This window comes from Podarcis raffonei, chromosome 1, assembly GCF_027172205.1.
Source record: "Podarcis raffonei isolate rPodRaf1 chromosome 1, rPodRaf1.pri, whole genome shotgun sequence".
Taxonomy (NCBI): domain Eukaryota; kingdom Metazoa; phylum Chordata; class Lepidosauria; order Squamata; family Lacertidae; genus Podarcis; species Podarcis raffonei.
Genome location: NC_070602.1, coordinates 84,460,974 through 84,479,756, shown reverse-complemented (window position 1 = coordinate 84,479,756; position 18,783 = coordinate 84,460,974). Strand labels below are relative to the sequence as shown.

General features: G+C 45.9%; 1 protein-coding gene across 5 annotated transcripts in view; it reads left to right on the top strand.

Moving 5' to 3' along the window:
* Positions 1 to 18,783, top strand: part of ASIC4 (acid sensing ion channel subunit family member 4) — a 210,355-nt gene that overhangs the window by 169,834 nt on the left and 21,738 nt on the right. For 3 of the 5 annotated variants that reach the window (XM_053400831.1, XM_053400840.1, XM_053400859.1), the window contains exons 2-4: positions 14,224 to 14,368; positions 15,626 to 15,753; positions 18,221 to 18,380. In XM_053400831.1, coding sequence (XP_053256806.1) covers positions 14,224 to 14,368; positions 15,626 to 15,753; positions 18,221 to 18,380 — 433 coding nt within the window. Of the gene's footprint in view, positions 1 to 10,894; positions 11,565 to 14,223; positions 14,369 to 15,625; positions 15,754 to 18,220; positions 18,381 to 18,783 lie in introns of those variants that run through there. The other 2 variants (XM_053400821.1, XM_053400850.1) reach the window with 2 other exon arrangements.

Below are 18,783 nucleotides of genomic sequence, written 5' to 3'. Positions count from 1 at the left end.
CATGCAAATAATTGGGCTTTCAGTAACACTGGAAAATGAAAGTGAGCTCAAATTGGAGACGCCATCAAAAGGAGTATTTAAGGGGGTGCCATTTTATCCACAGACTTTCCTCAAACTAAGCAATGGCAAATGGATCATAGTTGGACTGCCCAGTGGCTATCTCTGAAGCATCTAGACTGAGCCCAGTCCCATGCTTTGCAGAACGTCTGTTGCTGAGCTCAGTTTCCATCCCAACACCTATTGATGCAGTCACACACACCCCTTTAATATAGACACTTTGCACAATTCCTGGGTAATTAAGGAAGGGCCTCCCCACCATCTTGGGGAAGAAAATATGCCTCTTTCTCAATATTTCCATAATCACAGGGACTTTCAACACCAGCACGAGAGAGCAAGGATGGATACGGAGAAAGAAAATCCCCTAGTATTTGAACATCACAGAAAGGATATCAACATCAAGACAACAGCTATATAGCTGAGGGGAGGGGTAATGGGGTTTTTTTTTCAGGGGGAGGAATCAAGGATTCTTAGAGCTTTCAAGGCTTATCTAAGCACTGTACAGGCATAGAGCTGAAAGGGGGGAAATTAATTTCGAGGTTAGTCACAAGCTATGTCAACCGTCCCATCTCACACACAGTGCAGCTGCCCCTCCCCACTTGCCCCCATTATAACTGGCCCACTTTCCACCCAGCCATGAGGCCATGTTTGGGTAGGCACGGCTGCCACAGACATTGCACATTGGCAGGGTTAAATCAACCTATTAGGCAGAAGCTCCCAGCAAAATGACATTTCCTCTCGCCCGGCAGAGCCAGGAACTACCGTCCTCAGCTGTGAGAAAAACTAATATAAAGCTGCCCTTGTGTGAAGGGCCCGATGGTATCAGGGAAGGCGCAATAAATCTCAGCAAGGAACACATTCACTGAGACGGGCACAGCCACACACATACGGCTACTCCACACTCTCAGAGACTCATACACAGATATCTCCTTAGGAGACCCCTGGGTCTTTCTCTGTCGCACACGACACATCACCCTACACAACAAGCACATCCAGCTGCCATGGGCAGGAGCGTTGTTGGCCCCAGAACAGGCGCATGTAGCTGTTTCTCACACACACTGCTACCCTGCTGCCTGCCGTACTGATAACCCTCGCCTACAAAACTAATATATACTTCACCATGTGTTTGCCAGCCTTTTTTGTGGACAGAATTCCTGCGTCTATGACAGTCACAATTCAACAAGTACAGCACAAACATGCAGTGATAAGGAAAGGCTCACCTGTTGATTTCTTGAAAGCCATGCAGGTGCTTGTGACGTGCAACTTGTCGACACAAAAGATGGCAACCCTCATGCCTGAAGCATATGGCTGCCCCTTAGAGCAGACAGGCCCCAAGTATTCATCAGAGAAGGAGACAATTTTAGTCTCACATTTCAATCCAGAAACAAAATGCATTCATATACAGGTGTCTCACCAGCATGGGCACAATACAACACTGGCCATTACCCCTTCCCCCAAAGACACATATATACAGAAACAGAGCTATTTCTCTCAACACATATGTACATGCACTTGGGCATCACTACCACAGACAATAAGAAGCTGTACCCTATAGATATAAACTTATCAGTGCTCCCTCTTACATATCCCTTGCAGACTGACCTCTTCTGGCATACTACTTTGTCCCATCTTAGACACTCCCTCCTGTGTAAGGTTATATACATAATTTAAAGTGCACATGAATGTAGAATTCCTCAGTAAGGAGAAGTGAACCCTAGAACCAAAGAGTACTGAAATAGGCAGCAGACTCTAGAAGACCTCATATTTTGTCAGTGCACCTGCTTATTCCAAAGAAGTTGAGACTGTTGCAAACACTTAGGTTATTGGCGAAATGACATTTCCCCCTCCTTGGGCTCCCGGGGATTTGGCTGCAATGGTAGTGTGTACAGTGGCCCTGTCTAATTCAAGATCCTGGACTTAGTCTTCTTAGTGCCCCTTCCTCTTTAGAAGGCCATGCCTTACTTCAGTTGTGAAGCACACAATATTTTTCCTCCTTGGCACCATTCTGTGCTTTGAAACAGCTTCTACATTTCTGATACGTTAGAGCAAAAAAAAAAAAAAATCCGAATGAAAAGACCAGTTTGCCAACCCTATTATAAGAAGGAATTCTTACAGCATGTGCAGTTGCACATTTTTAAAAACAACAACACTAAAATCATAGCACTACAGAATAACATGGTGCTTTTCTTCTGCTGCCTTGATGCTAAACACATTTGCTTGGGAATAAGTGCACCATTTCATTGCAAAAAGGGGTAACATAAATTTTAAGTAAATAAATAATTAGATGATCATCTGTAATCATGACTGCCCCCTGACAGTACAATGTTTTTAAAAACAAAAAGGGAATGTTGTGACCAGTGTCAGCCCGGTGGGCCCCTGTATGTCTATCTCAGCCTAGGTGCTGATGCTGGGCTTGTTTACTTCTGCCTCCATCAGCTGCTCTTTGGGTGGTTGTGTTGTGTGGCTCTGGACTTCAGTCACAACGTCCAGCCCTAGCTGAACAAACAGGTGTGCAGTGACAACGGCTCAGTGATTGGTAGACACACTCCAGATAGGGGCTACCCATTGGGCCAGTGACTGCGGCTGAGGGCCATTTGTTATAATTTAAGAATATGCAAGGTGGATACATGTGATGGACACAATCATGTTTTAAGTGACCATTTGTGACAGGGAGCCACATGAATGCAGCTCCACGCAAGTGAAATAAGTGTGTGCAGCCATTTTAAAACCAGCAATTTTAAGCATGACATTCCTTATACACACAATGTACAATCATAATCCATGAGGGTTTGGAAGTTGGGGGGGGGGGTTGGAGGGAATCTGTCCAAATCTTAGTCACTCTATAATATGTAAATAGACAGTTGCCATCTCCTTGCAAGTGCTGCCACCTGCTGACTAACTGGAAACTTGGTGCTATGAGCACAGGCTGGTTTTGCTGAACTTTGAAATAAGTCCAGCCTTGGCTGAAAATTTTGCTAATAAGGGTATTCAGACCAGCAGTTTAAGGCTTCTTTGTTTTTCATGATCGTGCAAGGAAGTGCCACAGCCTACTCTGAATTCTCTCTTCCACCATTATTTGCACCCCACTTCCTCTCTTTTTCACATGAACATTTGTGCTTTTATCCTTTTGTTGTTTCGGGGGCATCATCTCTCTCCTCACTTGGCCAAACTAAGGGTGATTACCACCTCCAATATTTATATGTATATATTCTTCAGAAGGCAGCTATTGGTGAGAGATTTTGGAACATAGCCATGGGCATGAGAGGAAAGAAGTCCAACTATTTTTCCTGTGCTTGCAGCCACGGTCCAACACCAACACAGCTGGAGTTTGTAAAAGCTGTGGAAAGGGAAACAGACAGGCTCAAACGTTTAAGAGATTCATGGCACATTTAAAGTACTTATCTATGCTAGGGTAACAGCTTTAAGCATAGATGCAGATTTAGAAATCATTACTGAAATTTAAAGAACTACGATGCATGTGATAGATTGTTTTAAAGAATGCTGGACTCAGTGAATCGATGTTATTCTGCCCATTTGGGCTTCAGCAGAGTTACTTCAGATTGGAACAGAGAGCAGGCCCAACCAGAGCCAGAGTGCAGTAATTACTCTGGGTTGAGGTCGGAATCTGGTATTTGACCCTGAGATAATCTCTTCAAACTGTTCTTGGTAGCATAGAACATCTTGCTATATCGGAGTATGATTTATCAGCTGTATTTTAAGGCCTGGGAGATGTATGGTATATCAAAAGAAATGAGCAAATGTATGTTTAAGTAAACTTTCTAGTTTAATATAGAGAGCAGAAATAAAAAGTCATAGGATTAAAGAAGTGTGAAAATTAAAAATAACTACATGCAAGCTGGCTGCCGCCTCCTCCTCCGTTTAGTAGTTTACTCATGTGCCACTTTTCCATGGTGAACCATGTTCAAAGCAGCTTGCAGGAGCATCAGAAAAGTTTGCATAATAAAATACAGCCAACATTTCAGGATCATTCACTAAGCTCAAAGCATTATAGTTAATAGTCATGTAAATATTAAAAGGCTAAACATCTCCCATTAATGTGCACTAAGATTAAACAACCCACTAATAATTCATACTGTGGCCTAACAATAGAAAGACAAAAATACAATCCAAACAGCAAAAAGAGTACATTTAATCCTAAACTAAATGTTGCCCCCAGTAACAGCCCCCTAACAATACATTCCGGTGGATGTTTGCTTAGAAATATATTCCATTGTGTTATGTAGTACTTTCCTAAACCAAATAAATGTGCATCGGGTTGCAACCTACGTCAGTCAATGCAGGCCTGGCTCTCCCAGGCCGGATGGAAATAAGCCAGAATGAGAAGCAAGATCCTAATGAACATTGGCAAGCGGTGACAAGGCTTGACAAGGCAGTAAGCTTCCATTGCATTGGTACAAGAGGTTACATTTTCAAAGGCCAGAAATCCAAGTCCAAAGCAGCTGCTTCCCACTTGTAGTTCCAAGTCACATCATGGATGCAAATTGACAAGAGTCTCTTCCAGCAAAGATCCATCATAGACACAGCCAAGGTCCACATAGAGATCCATCTTTTTTCCTTTCTTTAATACAAGAACCTCCTATCTTTTTTTCTAAAGATCTCAAAATCTAGTATGAGGGATTGCATTAAAAAGTCGTAACCAATCACAGCCTTCATTCACTGTAAATCAGCTATTCAGATTACCAGGATGTAAAACAAAAGCCGGTTTCTGAAATATCACATCCAACAATGTTAGAATCCAAGTAAGAAATCTTGCACTATCACATCAAAAAGAGTTCCCTATATCCTGTAGCTGGGATAATGTTGGGATAAAGTTTATAGTTTTGCCATTAAGGTAAATGAGCAGATCTTGTATATAGCCAGTCTGTAGTCATTCACATATGGCACAAGAAAAAGGAAATTCCACACAAAAAAGGGCTATATCCATATTAATTAAATTTAAAGCTACATTGAGTGTTGATGAGCTTTCTTTTCTCAGCTATTGAACTGGGTTTCTTAAACTGGTCTGTTCTGTTGTGCTTAGCATAAAAACATAAAGTTGAAGCATCATTAAAGAGGTACAAACCTCCCTAGGATTGGTTTGAGTAGACATCTTGTACTGCCCTACTTCCTCATCACTTTCCCATCCCTCCTCTGTCCTTGTTATTTTTTTACAATGGATTTCTGTCATTCTACCTGTTTACATTCAATAACCTAGATATGACTTGATAATTTTAAAAAAATATTATTTAACAAAAGGTAAGCCTAGCTACTTCCTGATTCTGGAGCCCAGCTAGTGTCACATTGTTGTCTCAAGGCCTCCACCCCTTTCCTGCACAACCACATCAAATTTATAGGTGTGGTTATGAATGTTCTGGTACAAATGCACAAACTCCATGGTTTATAATTAAAAAAATGAAAAGACCAAGCTTGCAGTTCCAGGACAAGAAAGTAAGTAAAAACTGTAAACACATAAAGATTAGTACTTGGAAAGCTAAGGGTAATAAAATGAAAATGGAACTAAATGAGGCAGGATGCACTATGACAATTGTGCCAGTTGGCAGAATGGGCAATAATCATGAATTGGCTAACATTAGCATAAGCTCACAGAGATGATAGATGATAGATAGATAGATAGATAGATAGATAGATAGATAGATGATAGATATAGAAGGATGGGAGGGAGGGAGACCACTGCTGAGCCTTGATAGGGTCTGACTCAAGGAAAATATTAATTAGGTGGCCCAAATCTTGGGTCCAGTTCACACATTATGGAGAGGCAAACCCAAGTGCATGCTCAACAGGAAGCTGTATCCAATTGTGGGCCCTTGGCAAGTATCCTTGCATGCTACATGTAACCTTCACGCTGTACATTATTTTGTGTACACTAAGAACAGGTGTGCCTCTAAGAATGTAGTGTGTGGATGGGTCTCCTTCTTTTAAAGGTGCTAAGAATACACCTGTGCTCCCCATTTGATAAGGTTTCTGTTCCCTATTTAGAATTCTGTGAACCCAAGTTGGGATTGTGACCTTTTGCTCCTGATATGACTACATGGCTTTAGCAGCTACATGACAAGCTCAACAGATAAAACTGTTAAAGGCACAAGAGCTCTTCCCGAAATAAAAGTTGGCAACCCTAGCTGAAGGGCCTGAATAGTTGGCAGCCTATTAAGCATAGAGCAGTTTTCCAAAGCAGCCCTGGGCCTATTTGACTGCAAACACCATACACTCCTTGTTAGGGGATGAACAAATCCCAAAGCTTCGTTTGCACCCTGGCACCCTCCAGCCTTCAGGGTGTGGGGTTTTCAAATGCTGCCTCCCACAGCCTTGAAGGGGAAAGGAAGGTCAGAAACAGAAAAAGGCTTGTACCTCCGCAATGCTTAATTACTGAGGGAGATCAGCTCCAATTGTTGGCTGTAATCAATATTTATTAATTACCACAATTAATTGTGATGCAGAATTAGGGCGGTAATGAGTGGAGTGTGTAATCAGGAAGGGCTCGTTAGGCAACCTGCAAGCTAGACAGGGGGCAAGCTGGCAGGCAGCCACTTGAGAGCCTCTGGGAGTGACAGGAACAACTGAAACAGATAGGCAGGGTTTTGAGGGGGAGGAATAGGGCAGCACCAGCAGGCAGGTGCATAAAGAGACTGTGACAAGTGATGTTGTGGGTGCCGGTGTTCTGTGCCCTGTGGCAGGCCCAACATGCCTTCTTCATTAGTTTTGTCACCTCCTTAGCAAATGTGGATCAGGCCAGTGTCCCATCTAGCTCAGTATTCTGTTCTCACAGAGGCCAACCAGATCCCTATGGGGAGAATATGAGCAGGACTTGAGGGCAATGCCACTCGCTCTCCACTTTTGCTCACCAGCAACTGGTACCCAGAGGCATACTGAGTGGAATTCAACTAACTAGTTCCACTAGAGCAGGGGTCAGCAACCTTTTTCAGCTGTGGGCTGGTCCACCGTCCCTCAGACCTTGTGGAGGGCCGGACTATATTTGGGGGGGGGGGGATGAACGAATTCCTAGGCCCCACAAATAATGCATTTTAAATAAAAGGACACATTCTATTCATGTAAAAACACGCTGATTCCCGGACCGTCTGCGGGCCAGATTGAGAAGGCGATTGGGCCGCATCTGGCCCCCGGGCCTTAGGTTGCCTACCCCCTGCACTAGAGGAAGCCAGGGCAAGGACTTCCATTAGCATAGTGGGGCTTCCCCTCCCCCTGCACATACAAACACACACACAATTGGTTAGGGGGGTGATCAGGAGAACCCCCAAAACTGCACATCAGAGGTGGGGGGGCTTTTGTTCCATCTGACAAGCTGAAAATCTTGCACTGAAAGAACAATTGCCATAGTGCTATGCTGAATTCCTCCCGCTGTTTCCAACAGTGGAGATAGAACATAACCATTGTGGCTAGTAGCTTTATCCTCTTAAAATGGGTAACCAATACCATTTCTTGTGTGAGTGTATTCCTAAATGTAACTGTAAGTGCTGTGTGAATAAGTATTTTTTTAAAAAAAATGTTTGTCCTGAATCTTCCATCGTTTAGCTTCATTTGAGGGCCTCAAGTTCTTGGAGATGACCTTGCAAGGCGAGCCATTGACATTCCACTGGAACAGATTAATATTCATGTGGGAAGCGTTTAATAAGCCCTAGGAAAGTCTTTGCCATTGTCAGATTGCTGGTGGACATTGTCTCCCTCCTCATTTGTGTGGCAAGTGGGTCTTCTGAGCCACAGGCCCTTCCTTACCCAGTGGAGTAGGAATTGTCTCAGTGGTGGAGGAGGGGATGCTATATTTGTGGATGGAGTCAGTATGGCCAAGTTTGAGAGAAACTGGCAGTGTATTTTACCCCACACCAGAATCTGGCAGTGAACTGAGCTGATGTGAACCCTCTTCACAATTAATCATGAGAAGGTGATGCACCCTGCCCCCACCCTGGCCCACCCTTGACGCCTAAGGGTTCAGCATAGATGCCTGAAAAGGAAAAGTATATGTATCTTCTTGGGAGCACTACAGCTTTGTAGAAGTAAAGCTTAGTCCACAGAGGCAAGGGGCTGGGGTGGGAGGAGGGGAAGAGAAGGAAAGGGAGGATGGGAAAACTTCACAGAATGGCATCAGAATGGGTTCAAACTGTGCTGGGTTAATGTGGTAGGGCGGCAGAGAAGGAAAGAGGCATGGAGCCATGACAAGACAGCCTCAGGCCTGTACGTTGCCATTGCCTGTCAGGCGTGGCCATAGAGAACTTTGATACAGCATAAAGTTTGATTCCTGTTTTTCTCAGCTGGATTTGAAAAGAGGGGTTGGGGACTTGCCGTCTGAATTATTCTGTTCATGATACCTTTACTGCCTGTTCTGTGAAGCCAAGTGAAATGTTCTAAGTCTGAGCAAAAAAGGCCTCCCAAAATTCTCCTCCATATTTGCTGGAAGCAAAGTTGGAAGGAAGGCATTTTGCTGAATATTCTCCCAGAGCAGAGTGGATTGGGAAGGCAGAATTCCCCAGCAGCTGAGGAAGCACCCCCCCAAAAAAAGCAGTGGGTAAACCTGGGAAGCCAGTATTCAAGTCCTCTCTTAGCCAGAAAACTCACTGAGTGACCTTGAGCCAGCCATAGTCTCTCAGCCTAACTTACCTCACAGGGTTGTTCTGAGGATAAAGTGGGGAGAGGGGAAACTTCTGTGTGCCATTTTGAACTCCTTGGGTGAAATAATGGAGAGAAGGACTGGAAAAAGCAAGAGCCAAGCCCACAGCTTCTTACACTGATATGAAAACATGGTGCCATCACCTTCAGTTCTCCACCTATTCATGGGCGAATTAAGGTAGGGATGAGGGACATTTCATTGAATATTCCCTCGGGGGAGTAATTCTCCAGCAATCAATCAATCTCCTTTATTGGCATAAAAAAGTATCATATACATGGATCAGAACACAAACACAGTTAACGAAACGTAGTGCGTGGGGGGGGTGACAACCTGTGGACCTCCAGATGTTGTTGGACTACAGCTCCCTCATTCCTGACCAATGGCTATGCTGGTTGGGACTAGACAGCATCTTAAAGAGCAGAGCCATCACCTTGCCAGCAAAGGTCCGTATAGTTAAAGCTATGGTTTTCCCAGTAATGATGTATGGAAGTGAGAGCTGGACCATAAAGAAGGCCGATTGCCGAAGATTTGATGCTTTTGAATTATGGTGCTGGAGGAGACTCTTGAGAGTCCCATGGACTGCAAGAAGATCAAAACTATCTATTCTTAAGGAAATCAGCCCTGAGTGCTCACTGGAAGAACAGATCCTGAAGCTGAGGCTCCAATACTTTGGCCACCTCATGAGAAGAGAAGACTCCCTGGAAAAGACCCTGATGTTGGGAAAGATGGAGGGCACAAGCAGAAGGGGACGACAGAGGATGAGATGGTTGGACAGTGTTCTCGAAGCTTCCAGCATGAGTTCGACCAAACTGCGGGAGGCAGTGGAAGATAGGAGTGCCTGGCGTGCTCTGGTCCATTGGGTCACGAAGAGTCGGACACGACTAAACGACTAAACAACAACAAATAGGAGTGGGAGTCCAATAATATCTGGAAGGCACCATCTTGGCTACCAATCACTTTAAGAGTGGTGGTGGTACAAGCCACACCACACACTCCTGGGCTACTCAGCTGAATGGACAGTAGTAGTTTCAGGCTCTTGACATTCATAAGGGGCCTCTGAAAACTCAATACTCTGCTGTGCTTGATGCTGGGGAGGACACCCTGTAAAACTCTTGTCACTGCATCACACTAGCAAATGAGGCTTCTGTGCTGCCAAAGTATCTGCAGGGAAATGACAGTGGTTCCCTTTGAACACTGTAGACAAGCTCCCCCTCCCACATAGTGGAGGCCGTATTGATTAAATGGTCCTGTTGGCAAATGGTGCAGGTGCATAAGATTGAGGTGGAGGAAGCATAGAATCCGGAATGTAATGGGTTCTAAATCAAATCGCAGGGAGGGGAAGATGTTAGTGGCAGACCTTGGGTTAAGTACTTAATTCGTTCCGGAGGTCCGTTCTTAACCTGAAACTGTTCTTAACCTGAGGTACCACTTTAGCTAATGGGGCCTCCTGCTGCTGCCGTGCCGCCAGAGCATGATTTCTGTTCTCATCCTGAAGCAAAGTTCTTAACCTGAGGTACTATTTCTGGGTTAGCGGAGTCTGTAACCTGAAGCGTATATAACCCAAGGTACCACTGTATCATAGTTGCAGCGCCTCCCAAGGCTTTGCACTCAGTGTGACCGAACTGGTTGCAGTCCCCTAACTCTGCCTCTACAGATGTATTGGGGTTGGCTAAGGGTCGATCACACTGGGTATAGGCCCAAGAGATTTGATTTTGAGAGGCAGACACAGAATCCTTTGGAACTGGCAAGCAGGGGATCTGGCACACAAACCTAGCAATTTAGACACAACCCAGAGGGTAGCTCAGGCTAACAATGCCTAGGGGCAAAAGTGCTCTGTCTTGAGGAGGGGTCCTGCCTAGCAGGTAATTGCTGAGTGCACTGGCCAAACACAAGGTTAATGTAGGAAATTAAAAAAACAAATAATGTGGGGTGATGCACACACACACACACCCCGTCCCCAGGAGATGCGACAGCACCTTCAGCCCTCTCTTACCTGAGATAGAAACGGGTGTTTGAAGTATTAAGGGCAAAGGGAGGGGTGTTGCTGCTGGGATCCACCCCTTCCTTCGCTCATCACAGAGCAGCCAGTGACATCTGACACAATTGGCTCACTGTGGTGGAGGGGATGGGGGGCTCCCTGCAGAAAGCAAAACATTGCAGATGAGAATATTGACTTCCCTCGGGTGGAGCCCCTGGGAAGATCTAGGACACTCAGCCTCAGGGCTCCGCTCTGCCCAACGTCATCCGTTGAGCCGGGGGTTTCTCAGCTGCGGGGAAGATGCCCTTGTCCTGCTGCCCAGATGGGTCCCCTCCTGTGCCCAACTTGGACGGCTCCCTGGCTCAGCTCACCTCCCGCTTCCTGCGTGCGACCAAGCTGCACGGGCTGCACTACATGGGCTCACGCCAGCAGTCCTGGGCACAGCGTCTGTTCTGGAGCGGGGCTTTCTTGACATCGCTGGGGTTGCTGTGCACATGGTCAGCCAACCGGATACAGTACCTGCATGCTAAACCGGTACACACCAGAGCCCGCATGAGCTGGTCCCCCTGGATGCAGTTCCCAGCGGTCACCTTCTGCAACCATAACCCAGCACGCTTCCTCCAGCTCACCAGGCCGGATTTGTACTCAGTAGGACACTGGCTGGGGCTGACCTACAAGAACCACTCCCTGCTTCCCAGCGTCTTGGAGGAGTTGCCAGAAGAGCAGCGCCCCTGGCTTAGCCGCCTGGCCAACTACACCCGGTTCCTGCCATCACGCCTCTCTCCACATACAATGGAGAGTTTCTTCCATCGCATGGGACATCAGATTGAGGACATGCTGCTGGATTGCCACTTCCAGGGCAAACCTTGCGGAGCCCAAGACTTCACCCCTGTGAGTGGCTTCCGTTCTGCACCAGGACCTGGGGAGGAGGGGTAAAGAGGCTGCATGGATGAATAGTCAGGAAAACAGATTACATCCTTCTTAAAACACTTGGAATCAATTTTTGTGTGTATATGCAATAGGGAACAGGGAAGAGTTGGAGGATATGTTTGCTTTTTCAATGCATGTTTGAATAGCAGTGCAGCAGCTCTCATCTGCATTAGCAGCTTGATTTGGTTGGTGGTAGTCATTTGATTTTAACAAATCAATCCAGAATTAAAAGGTTTCAACTTGTGTGCCCTAAGGGTGCAGATGCAAGGGAGCAAACTGCACCCTAGATGAAGATATAGCAGAGCCTCCGTCAGGGAAACTCGTGGTCCATTCACTTTGACTCTGCAAAAGTCCCTGGGTTCAGTTCCTTCCTATGTTGTGGGGAGGCAACATTCATCTGCTTGCCAGAGACACTGTCTCAATCTAGACTGTTGCTGCTTCTCTTTGATCATCAGGCAATTGGCTTCAAGATTTGTGTTGCTGAGCTGCAGAACAAACATAGCACTTGCAACAGCCAGGAACTGTTGCCATGAGGGTATTTGCTCCCCTTATCCTCTTAGTCCCATTTGACTTGGCAGCTGGTCCAAAGGGACTGTGACAGTCAGGGGCGCGCGCGCACACACACACACACACACACACACAGGCTTCTTTTGGGATTGCCTGCACCTTGGAACATGCTCCAGCATCTTCTGCAATGTGTAGGAGTTCCATGGCAGATGAATCACCCTGGAAAATATCTCCTGCAGGGTGGAAGTCTGAAAAATACTCATTGAAGCCATACTTTGTGAATGGGTGCTAATCACAGATAGGGAAAGTGGATAAGCTAGAGTCACCTGCACGTGTCAGTTGTGTGAATAGAACATTGTGCAATTATTGGAGAGCAGCACAATGTTGCTGGCCCTGCCTCTGCCATCAGGCATTCTGATGATCCTGCTCCAGGATGGTTGTTCATAGATATAAGCATTGAAGAAGCCTACACACAAGCAGTTGCTAGTGTGGAGGCTTCCAGGTGATTGGCACTTCCAACCAGAAAGGTGTCCCAATGATGATGATGATGATTGATTATACCCCATCCAAGGCGGCCTTCTGCATCAATAGCACAAGCTGTCACGTGGAGGTTTCTTCGGTACAGATGTCCATGCCAACAGAAAGACTTTCAGGGGCAAGCTCAGCAGTGTACCCAATGCCAAGCAAGGGCCAGCAACACAGCCCTGCTCCCTGGTTATTGTGTGATGCCCTAAGGCGGCTTAGGCTGATGGAATTTCATAAGAGAGAGAGAGGGCAGGGAGACCTCATGGGGCAACCCAGAAGGAGGAAGAGAGAATTACAAGGCTTGAGGCAGACAAGGTAAATGTTTGGTGGCAGTGGGTGGTTGTTTTTCTGCTACAAGTGATGAGTCCCACTGCAATGGACTGAGGTACTATGAAATCTAAAGTTAGATCTAAGTATACTGGGTTTGTTGGGGGGGGATGTTTGAGAAGGAAAGATCGGCTATGTTAGTTTTGTTTTCCGCCGATCAATATTGCTTCTCCCTAGTGTTTTTAACAGCATTCCTCTTGTACCTATTATCATCTCACTTTAAAAAACTACTTGCTTGCTTTGGCACAAACCGTTAAATTTCTGTGTGGCTTAAGGTGTTGACCTAAGACGGTCAAATTATCGTGTGTATCTGGACACTGTAGAAATAAACCAATCCTAAAATATTGCTGATGGATCCCAAAGGGTTCAGTACCACCAGAATAGTGGCGGCCAAAGAAAGAGTTAGTTGCTGTAGAGTGATTGGGGTCAGTATCCTGACCCAACCTGGTAAACACAAAGCGGGAAGTGCTTGTCTCAGAATGATGTGAGGGAGCAGCTGGGCTTTTTGAGGGTCCTTGATGTGGGAGGGGCGCCATCACAGCTTGGGACCAACATGGGTGACGTATCAGACGCTGACCTTGAGGTTTATTCCCCTTGATTATTTTCAGTCCCAGCCTTGTCCTGGGATGAAGTGGCCCTGCTGGTATATTCTTTGCCTCTGTAGCTGTATCTCCCGACTACTATCCTGCCCCCGCTTAGTCTCCAGGGGTCAAGTACCATTTATCCACTTACTTCCTGAAATACAATGTATGCAATGAACTCACAAGAGCTCTGCTGGATCAGATCAAATGCCTCTCTAGTCCATCCTGCTGTTTCTCACAGTGGACAGCCAGGTGCCTTTGGGGAAACCTGCAAGCAGGACATGTACTCTGACTCTCTGAAGAATCTGACACCCTCTTTTTCAGTTGTGTGTGCCTCCCTCCTTCCAGCTATATGGTGTATTGGGTTCAGGCAGGATTTTTATACCCACCTCTCTCCTATGCCAGAGAAACTTCTCCCCCAGTACCTTGTAGGGCTTACAACTTAGGCAGGCAGATCTCATAGATCTTGTCAGGGGCAGAAGCCATGGTAAAATGGAGGTAGAGTAAAGGATAAGCCAGATGCTGGAATAGCAGAGGGGTTGTTCCAATTATGGGTCAAAGGCCTTGGCAGAGTTGAATGGGGAAGCTTCCTGCTCCTTCTGGCTACGTTGGCATGCACAGTGTTTGTTGGGCTTCTAGGCATGATGGGCCCTTTCTCTAATCTGCCCCTTTCTCCCCAGGTCTACACACGCTATGGGAAGTGCTACACATTCAATGGCGACCGGAACAAACCACGAGTGACTCGCCAGAGTGGGATGGGCAACGGGTTGGAGATTATGTTGGACATCCAGCAGGAGGAGTACCTGCCCATCTGGAGAGAGACCAGTAAGAGCTGGGAGAGTGCTGGGAGAGAGGAAAGGACGTAGAAACATAGGACACTGCCCTACAACAAATTAGACAATTGCGCCTTCTAGCGCAAGGGGGGGGTTGCTCAGGCCTGGGGGCCAAGTGCAGCCCTCCAGGCCTTTGACTGTCCCTAGGGATTCTTCCCAGGCCACATCCCTCACAGCCATGGTCCACAACCACCTTCATTTATTTTGCCCGACTGTAATGTGTCCTTGAACTGCAATAATGCCTTTTGCTTGCCTGGATGGAGCAATGAAGGCGTAGAAGCCTCTGATTTGTGTGGGACTGGACTTCCGTTACCCTGCCCATCACTGGCCTGCGACACCTGGAAAAGGTTTCCCACGAGGCAACAACCATCAGGCTGAAAAAGGCTTCCCACACCTGATACAGTTTATTATTGCCCATTCTGAATTTCAGAAGCTCTCCAGGGTTTCAGAGGAGGGGTATTCCCAGCCTTGCCTGGAGATGTCAGGGATTGAACCTAGTGCCTTCAGGATGCAGAACATCTGTTCTGCTACTGAGCTAAGATGATGGAGTCACTGTGCCAGCAGCTCTAATCTCCTTGCTCCCCAGCTCCCCTTCTCTCTGCCTACCTCAGTCCTCACTCTCCTGATAACAGATTCCCTCTTATATGGCTCATTGATGTCACTATCTGCCCCCAGAAGCTAGTGGGAGTGAGCAGGAGGGGTTAGCTGCAGTTTCGTGAAAGTAACTAGAGGTTCACCAACATTTTTTCATGGGAAAGAACACCTAAAAAAAACCAAGTTCTACACCCTAATCAAAGAGTTAGGAAGCACAATAAGAAAATTATTCATTACAAATATACAAACATGAAAAGCATTCATCAAACAACCAGATGCCCTAATTACTATACTGTATATTACAATTTAAAAAAATGTCACCAGGATCACCAGTTTGCACATACTATCATTTAAGACACTGATGTGCTGGATAATTCAAATGGATGCTCCTGGCAGCACATTTGTGGTATTTTAAAAAATTATAATACATAGCAGTAACCAGAGCTGTTTGTTTTACTAATGCTTTTAATAAAATCAAGAGTCCCCACTTGATTAGGTGTCAATCAGCTGCTCTGCTCACAATGGTTGGAAAGGACAGGAATGTATGAATGCAAAGGATAGACATGAAGATCTCATTAAATTACATGGCTAAATTTATTCAGCTAAGGTCTAGCAAAACCTTCCTTAACTATGGCCTCATTCCTTCCCCTTGCAGATGAGACATCATTTGAAGCCGGAATTCGAGTACAGATCCACAGCCAAGATGAGCCACCCTACATCCACCAACTGGGGTTTGGAGTCTCTCCAGGTTTCCAGACCTTTGTGTCCTGCCAGGAGCAGAGGGTAAAGACCATGAGACAAGGGAAGATGAGTGCAGGGCTGGGAGGAGAAAAGGGCTCCAGCTTTTCAGGGAAAGTGAGACTGGAGATTGTGTTGGGTCTGATAACAGTAAGGGGGCATAGAGAGATATGCCTCTGGCAGGGACAGGTAGATGCAAAGTGTCATAGCCACATTGAGCAAAGAGGTAAGGATTAGCATTGCTCCCAGTCAGTGAATGTTTATCCCTATAACCTCCCTATGAGCTGTTAGAGAGGAGGACTAAGCAGTGGCTTTAATGACATGCTAGTCAAACATCCCAAAAGGATCTGGACTTGAATGTCACTGTAACAGGCATTTGATAGCCTAGGACCCAGGACTCTTACCTAGTCTGGTTCATTCGGGCTAGTTGGAATGAGGAGAACTGGACAACCTCAACATCTCTCCCACCAGACCCTAGCCTGTAGATAGCAACCAGATGTGATGCTGTTACAGTGACCTCCACTTAGCGGGCCGGACCATGGGTCAACCAGGATTTTTAAAAAATCAGATCATTGCTTGCAGAGAAGTTAAATATAAATGATAGGTCTGCTTGCTGACATCTGGGGAAAAACCCAGCAGCACAGCACATCTTAATGCTATTCAGCAAACTCCACAACTTCTCAGCTAACTCTAATGCAGTTTGAATGAAGACACTGAAGTGTTTACAGATCTTTTGCAGGGATTGTTTTGTGCTTTCTAATGAGGAGAAGCAAATCTATACACTTAAACTGGTTTAATGGTTATTCCATTTTTCCAGGGAACTGTGACATTTGTAATTCAATAGAATAATAAGGATCTTAGGAGAGAAAAATCTCAGCACCTAACCAAACTACAATTCCTAGGTTTCTTTGGGGGAGCCATGAAAGTTAATATGACATAAAAGCAATATAAATCTGTAGTGTAAATGCAAGGTGCTGATTTTCTCAGTGCTCCGGGAAGAAATGCCTAAATCAGGAGCGGGCAGCCTTTTTGGCTCATCAGGTCAGATCTTTATCTACCCCCTTCCCAACCGGCAATCTTTGTCAGGTGGGCAGGACCACCCACACATCAATCATATGATGTCATAATGATGTCATATGATTGATGTGTGGATTGTCCTGCCCACCTGTCAAGGTTGGCCCACAGGGTTGGGGGAAGATAGCAACCAGGCAGGATTGAACTCCCCGTGCCTCAGTCAATGTGTGATGAATTTAGTCCTGCTTTCTGCAGGGTTTGGGTGCACCATTGAATTTCCCACCTTAAATGATTGTTTCTTCACAGGCATTGGAATCAGAGGGAAAATCTGAAATGGCAAAACACAGTTCCCATAATCAGAATGAATTGCAGAAGCTTATTTCAGACCCAAAAAAATGCAAGACAGCTGCCGTCCTTTTAGAAGCATTCCTTTATCAGACGTTACATTAATTGCATTGAACTGTGTCAATTTAGTGCCTCATTTCCTTCCTCCACCATGTTCAAATTAAACTCTACCTAGCTTTGTTTTAATTTTAGCTCAGCTTCAGCACAAGGCAGTGAGCAGTTTAAAATTTTTCATACATATCAATGAATTGGCATATGCAGATGAGCAATCCTCGTTCCATCTAGCCGGGTGGCAACTCTGATTATTCATCAAAGAATTCCACAGCATTACAATGAATGAAAGAAAAAATCACTGTAAAAAAGTGTTAAATCAACATTTGTCATTTGAAGGCTCATTTCTTTGCATTCTGCCAGCATCTGCCAGAAAGAAGTTGATCACATCACATCATGTAGGCTTTCTCATTAGATATTGATCTTGAAATACCACCCCCCTCACACACCAATCACCTGCCTTTGTATTTATATAGCACATTTCAAGTATTCAAGGTACACGTTATTGATAATGTAGTACAAGGTACTGAGTACTTGTATCTCTCTAGCCCTTACACAACATTCCTGTAAGTTGGGCTGGTGTCTTAATAGAGCACATTGGAAGGGGAAAGAGTGCAGAGGCTGTGAGGACAATGACTTCCTTATGGGAGCTTGTTGTTGATTTGAGATTTGAACTGCAGACTTCCTTAGCCACTGCACTTGATCTGTATGAAGAACTGCCCTTTTCCAAGGCTCAAATGAAAACTGTTAGATTCATTCTGCAGATCTGTAGTGAGAGTACAAAGCGTGCACACTGCGAAATGTCAAGAAAAATCTGATGCAACTGTATTCCCATTAATACAGAGCTCACTGGTGGTGCCTCATGCATGGGTTTGAACTTCCATGCTGATGGGGGGGGGACCAAGCACCACTAGGGTTATTTACAGCAGAGCTTGTGGGACATTGGGAGCGGATAGGGACTGGAGAGCTGAGCTGGGAAATGGGCTTCAGTGAGAGCAAAACTCCCTGCCCCAGAGCCACATTGAGAGAGGCATTCTTGGTCCCCCAGCTGGCCAGGGCGCCACTTTCTCTTGGCTCTTAGCCTGCCCGCCTTCTCCTGCAGCTGACGTACCTGCCCCAGCCCTGGGGCAGCTGCCGGGCCAGCGTGAAGGGGGAACAGGTTCTGCCCGGCTACGAGAGCTACAGTATCGCTGCTTGCAGGCTGCAGTGTGAGAAGGAGGCTGTGGTGCGGAACTGCCAGTGCCGCATGGTGCACATGCCAGGTAAGGTGACCCACCACCACCCCTCCCCTTAAGTCCCACGGACTCCAGGACTCTCTCCTTTTGCTGCCTCGTTGATGTGCTGGAATATGAATTCATTTCTGCCATGTGCTATTTTGACACTGTTGTCATTTTTCTGGACTGCTCTTGTTCCTTTAATGGAGCAGCCAGACATTTGGCAGCCAAACAAGTGAAGCTTTCCCCATAATCCATTTGTGTGCCAGGAAATTTTTGTGTGTGTCATACAGTTATTAAAGAGACAGGAGCTGGGGGAGACATAGAGGTAGGACTCCCACATGGGCCCACCCTGCTCTCAGCCTCCTTGCACTGCCATATTCTATGCCTTCTTGGGTATTAGGATCCCTGACACACTCAAGTTACTTGTGGGAGAAGAGACTCTCTTGCA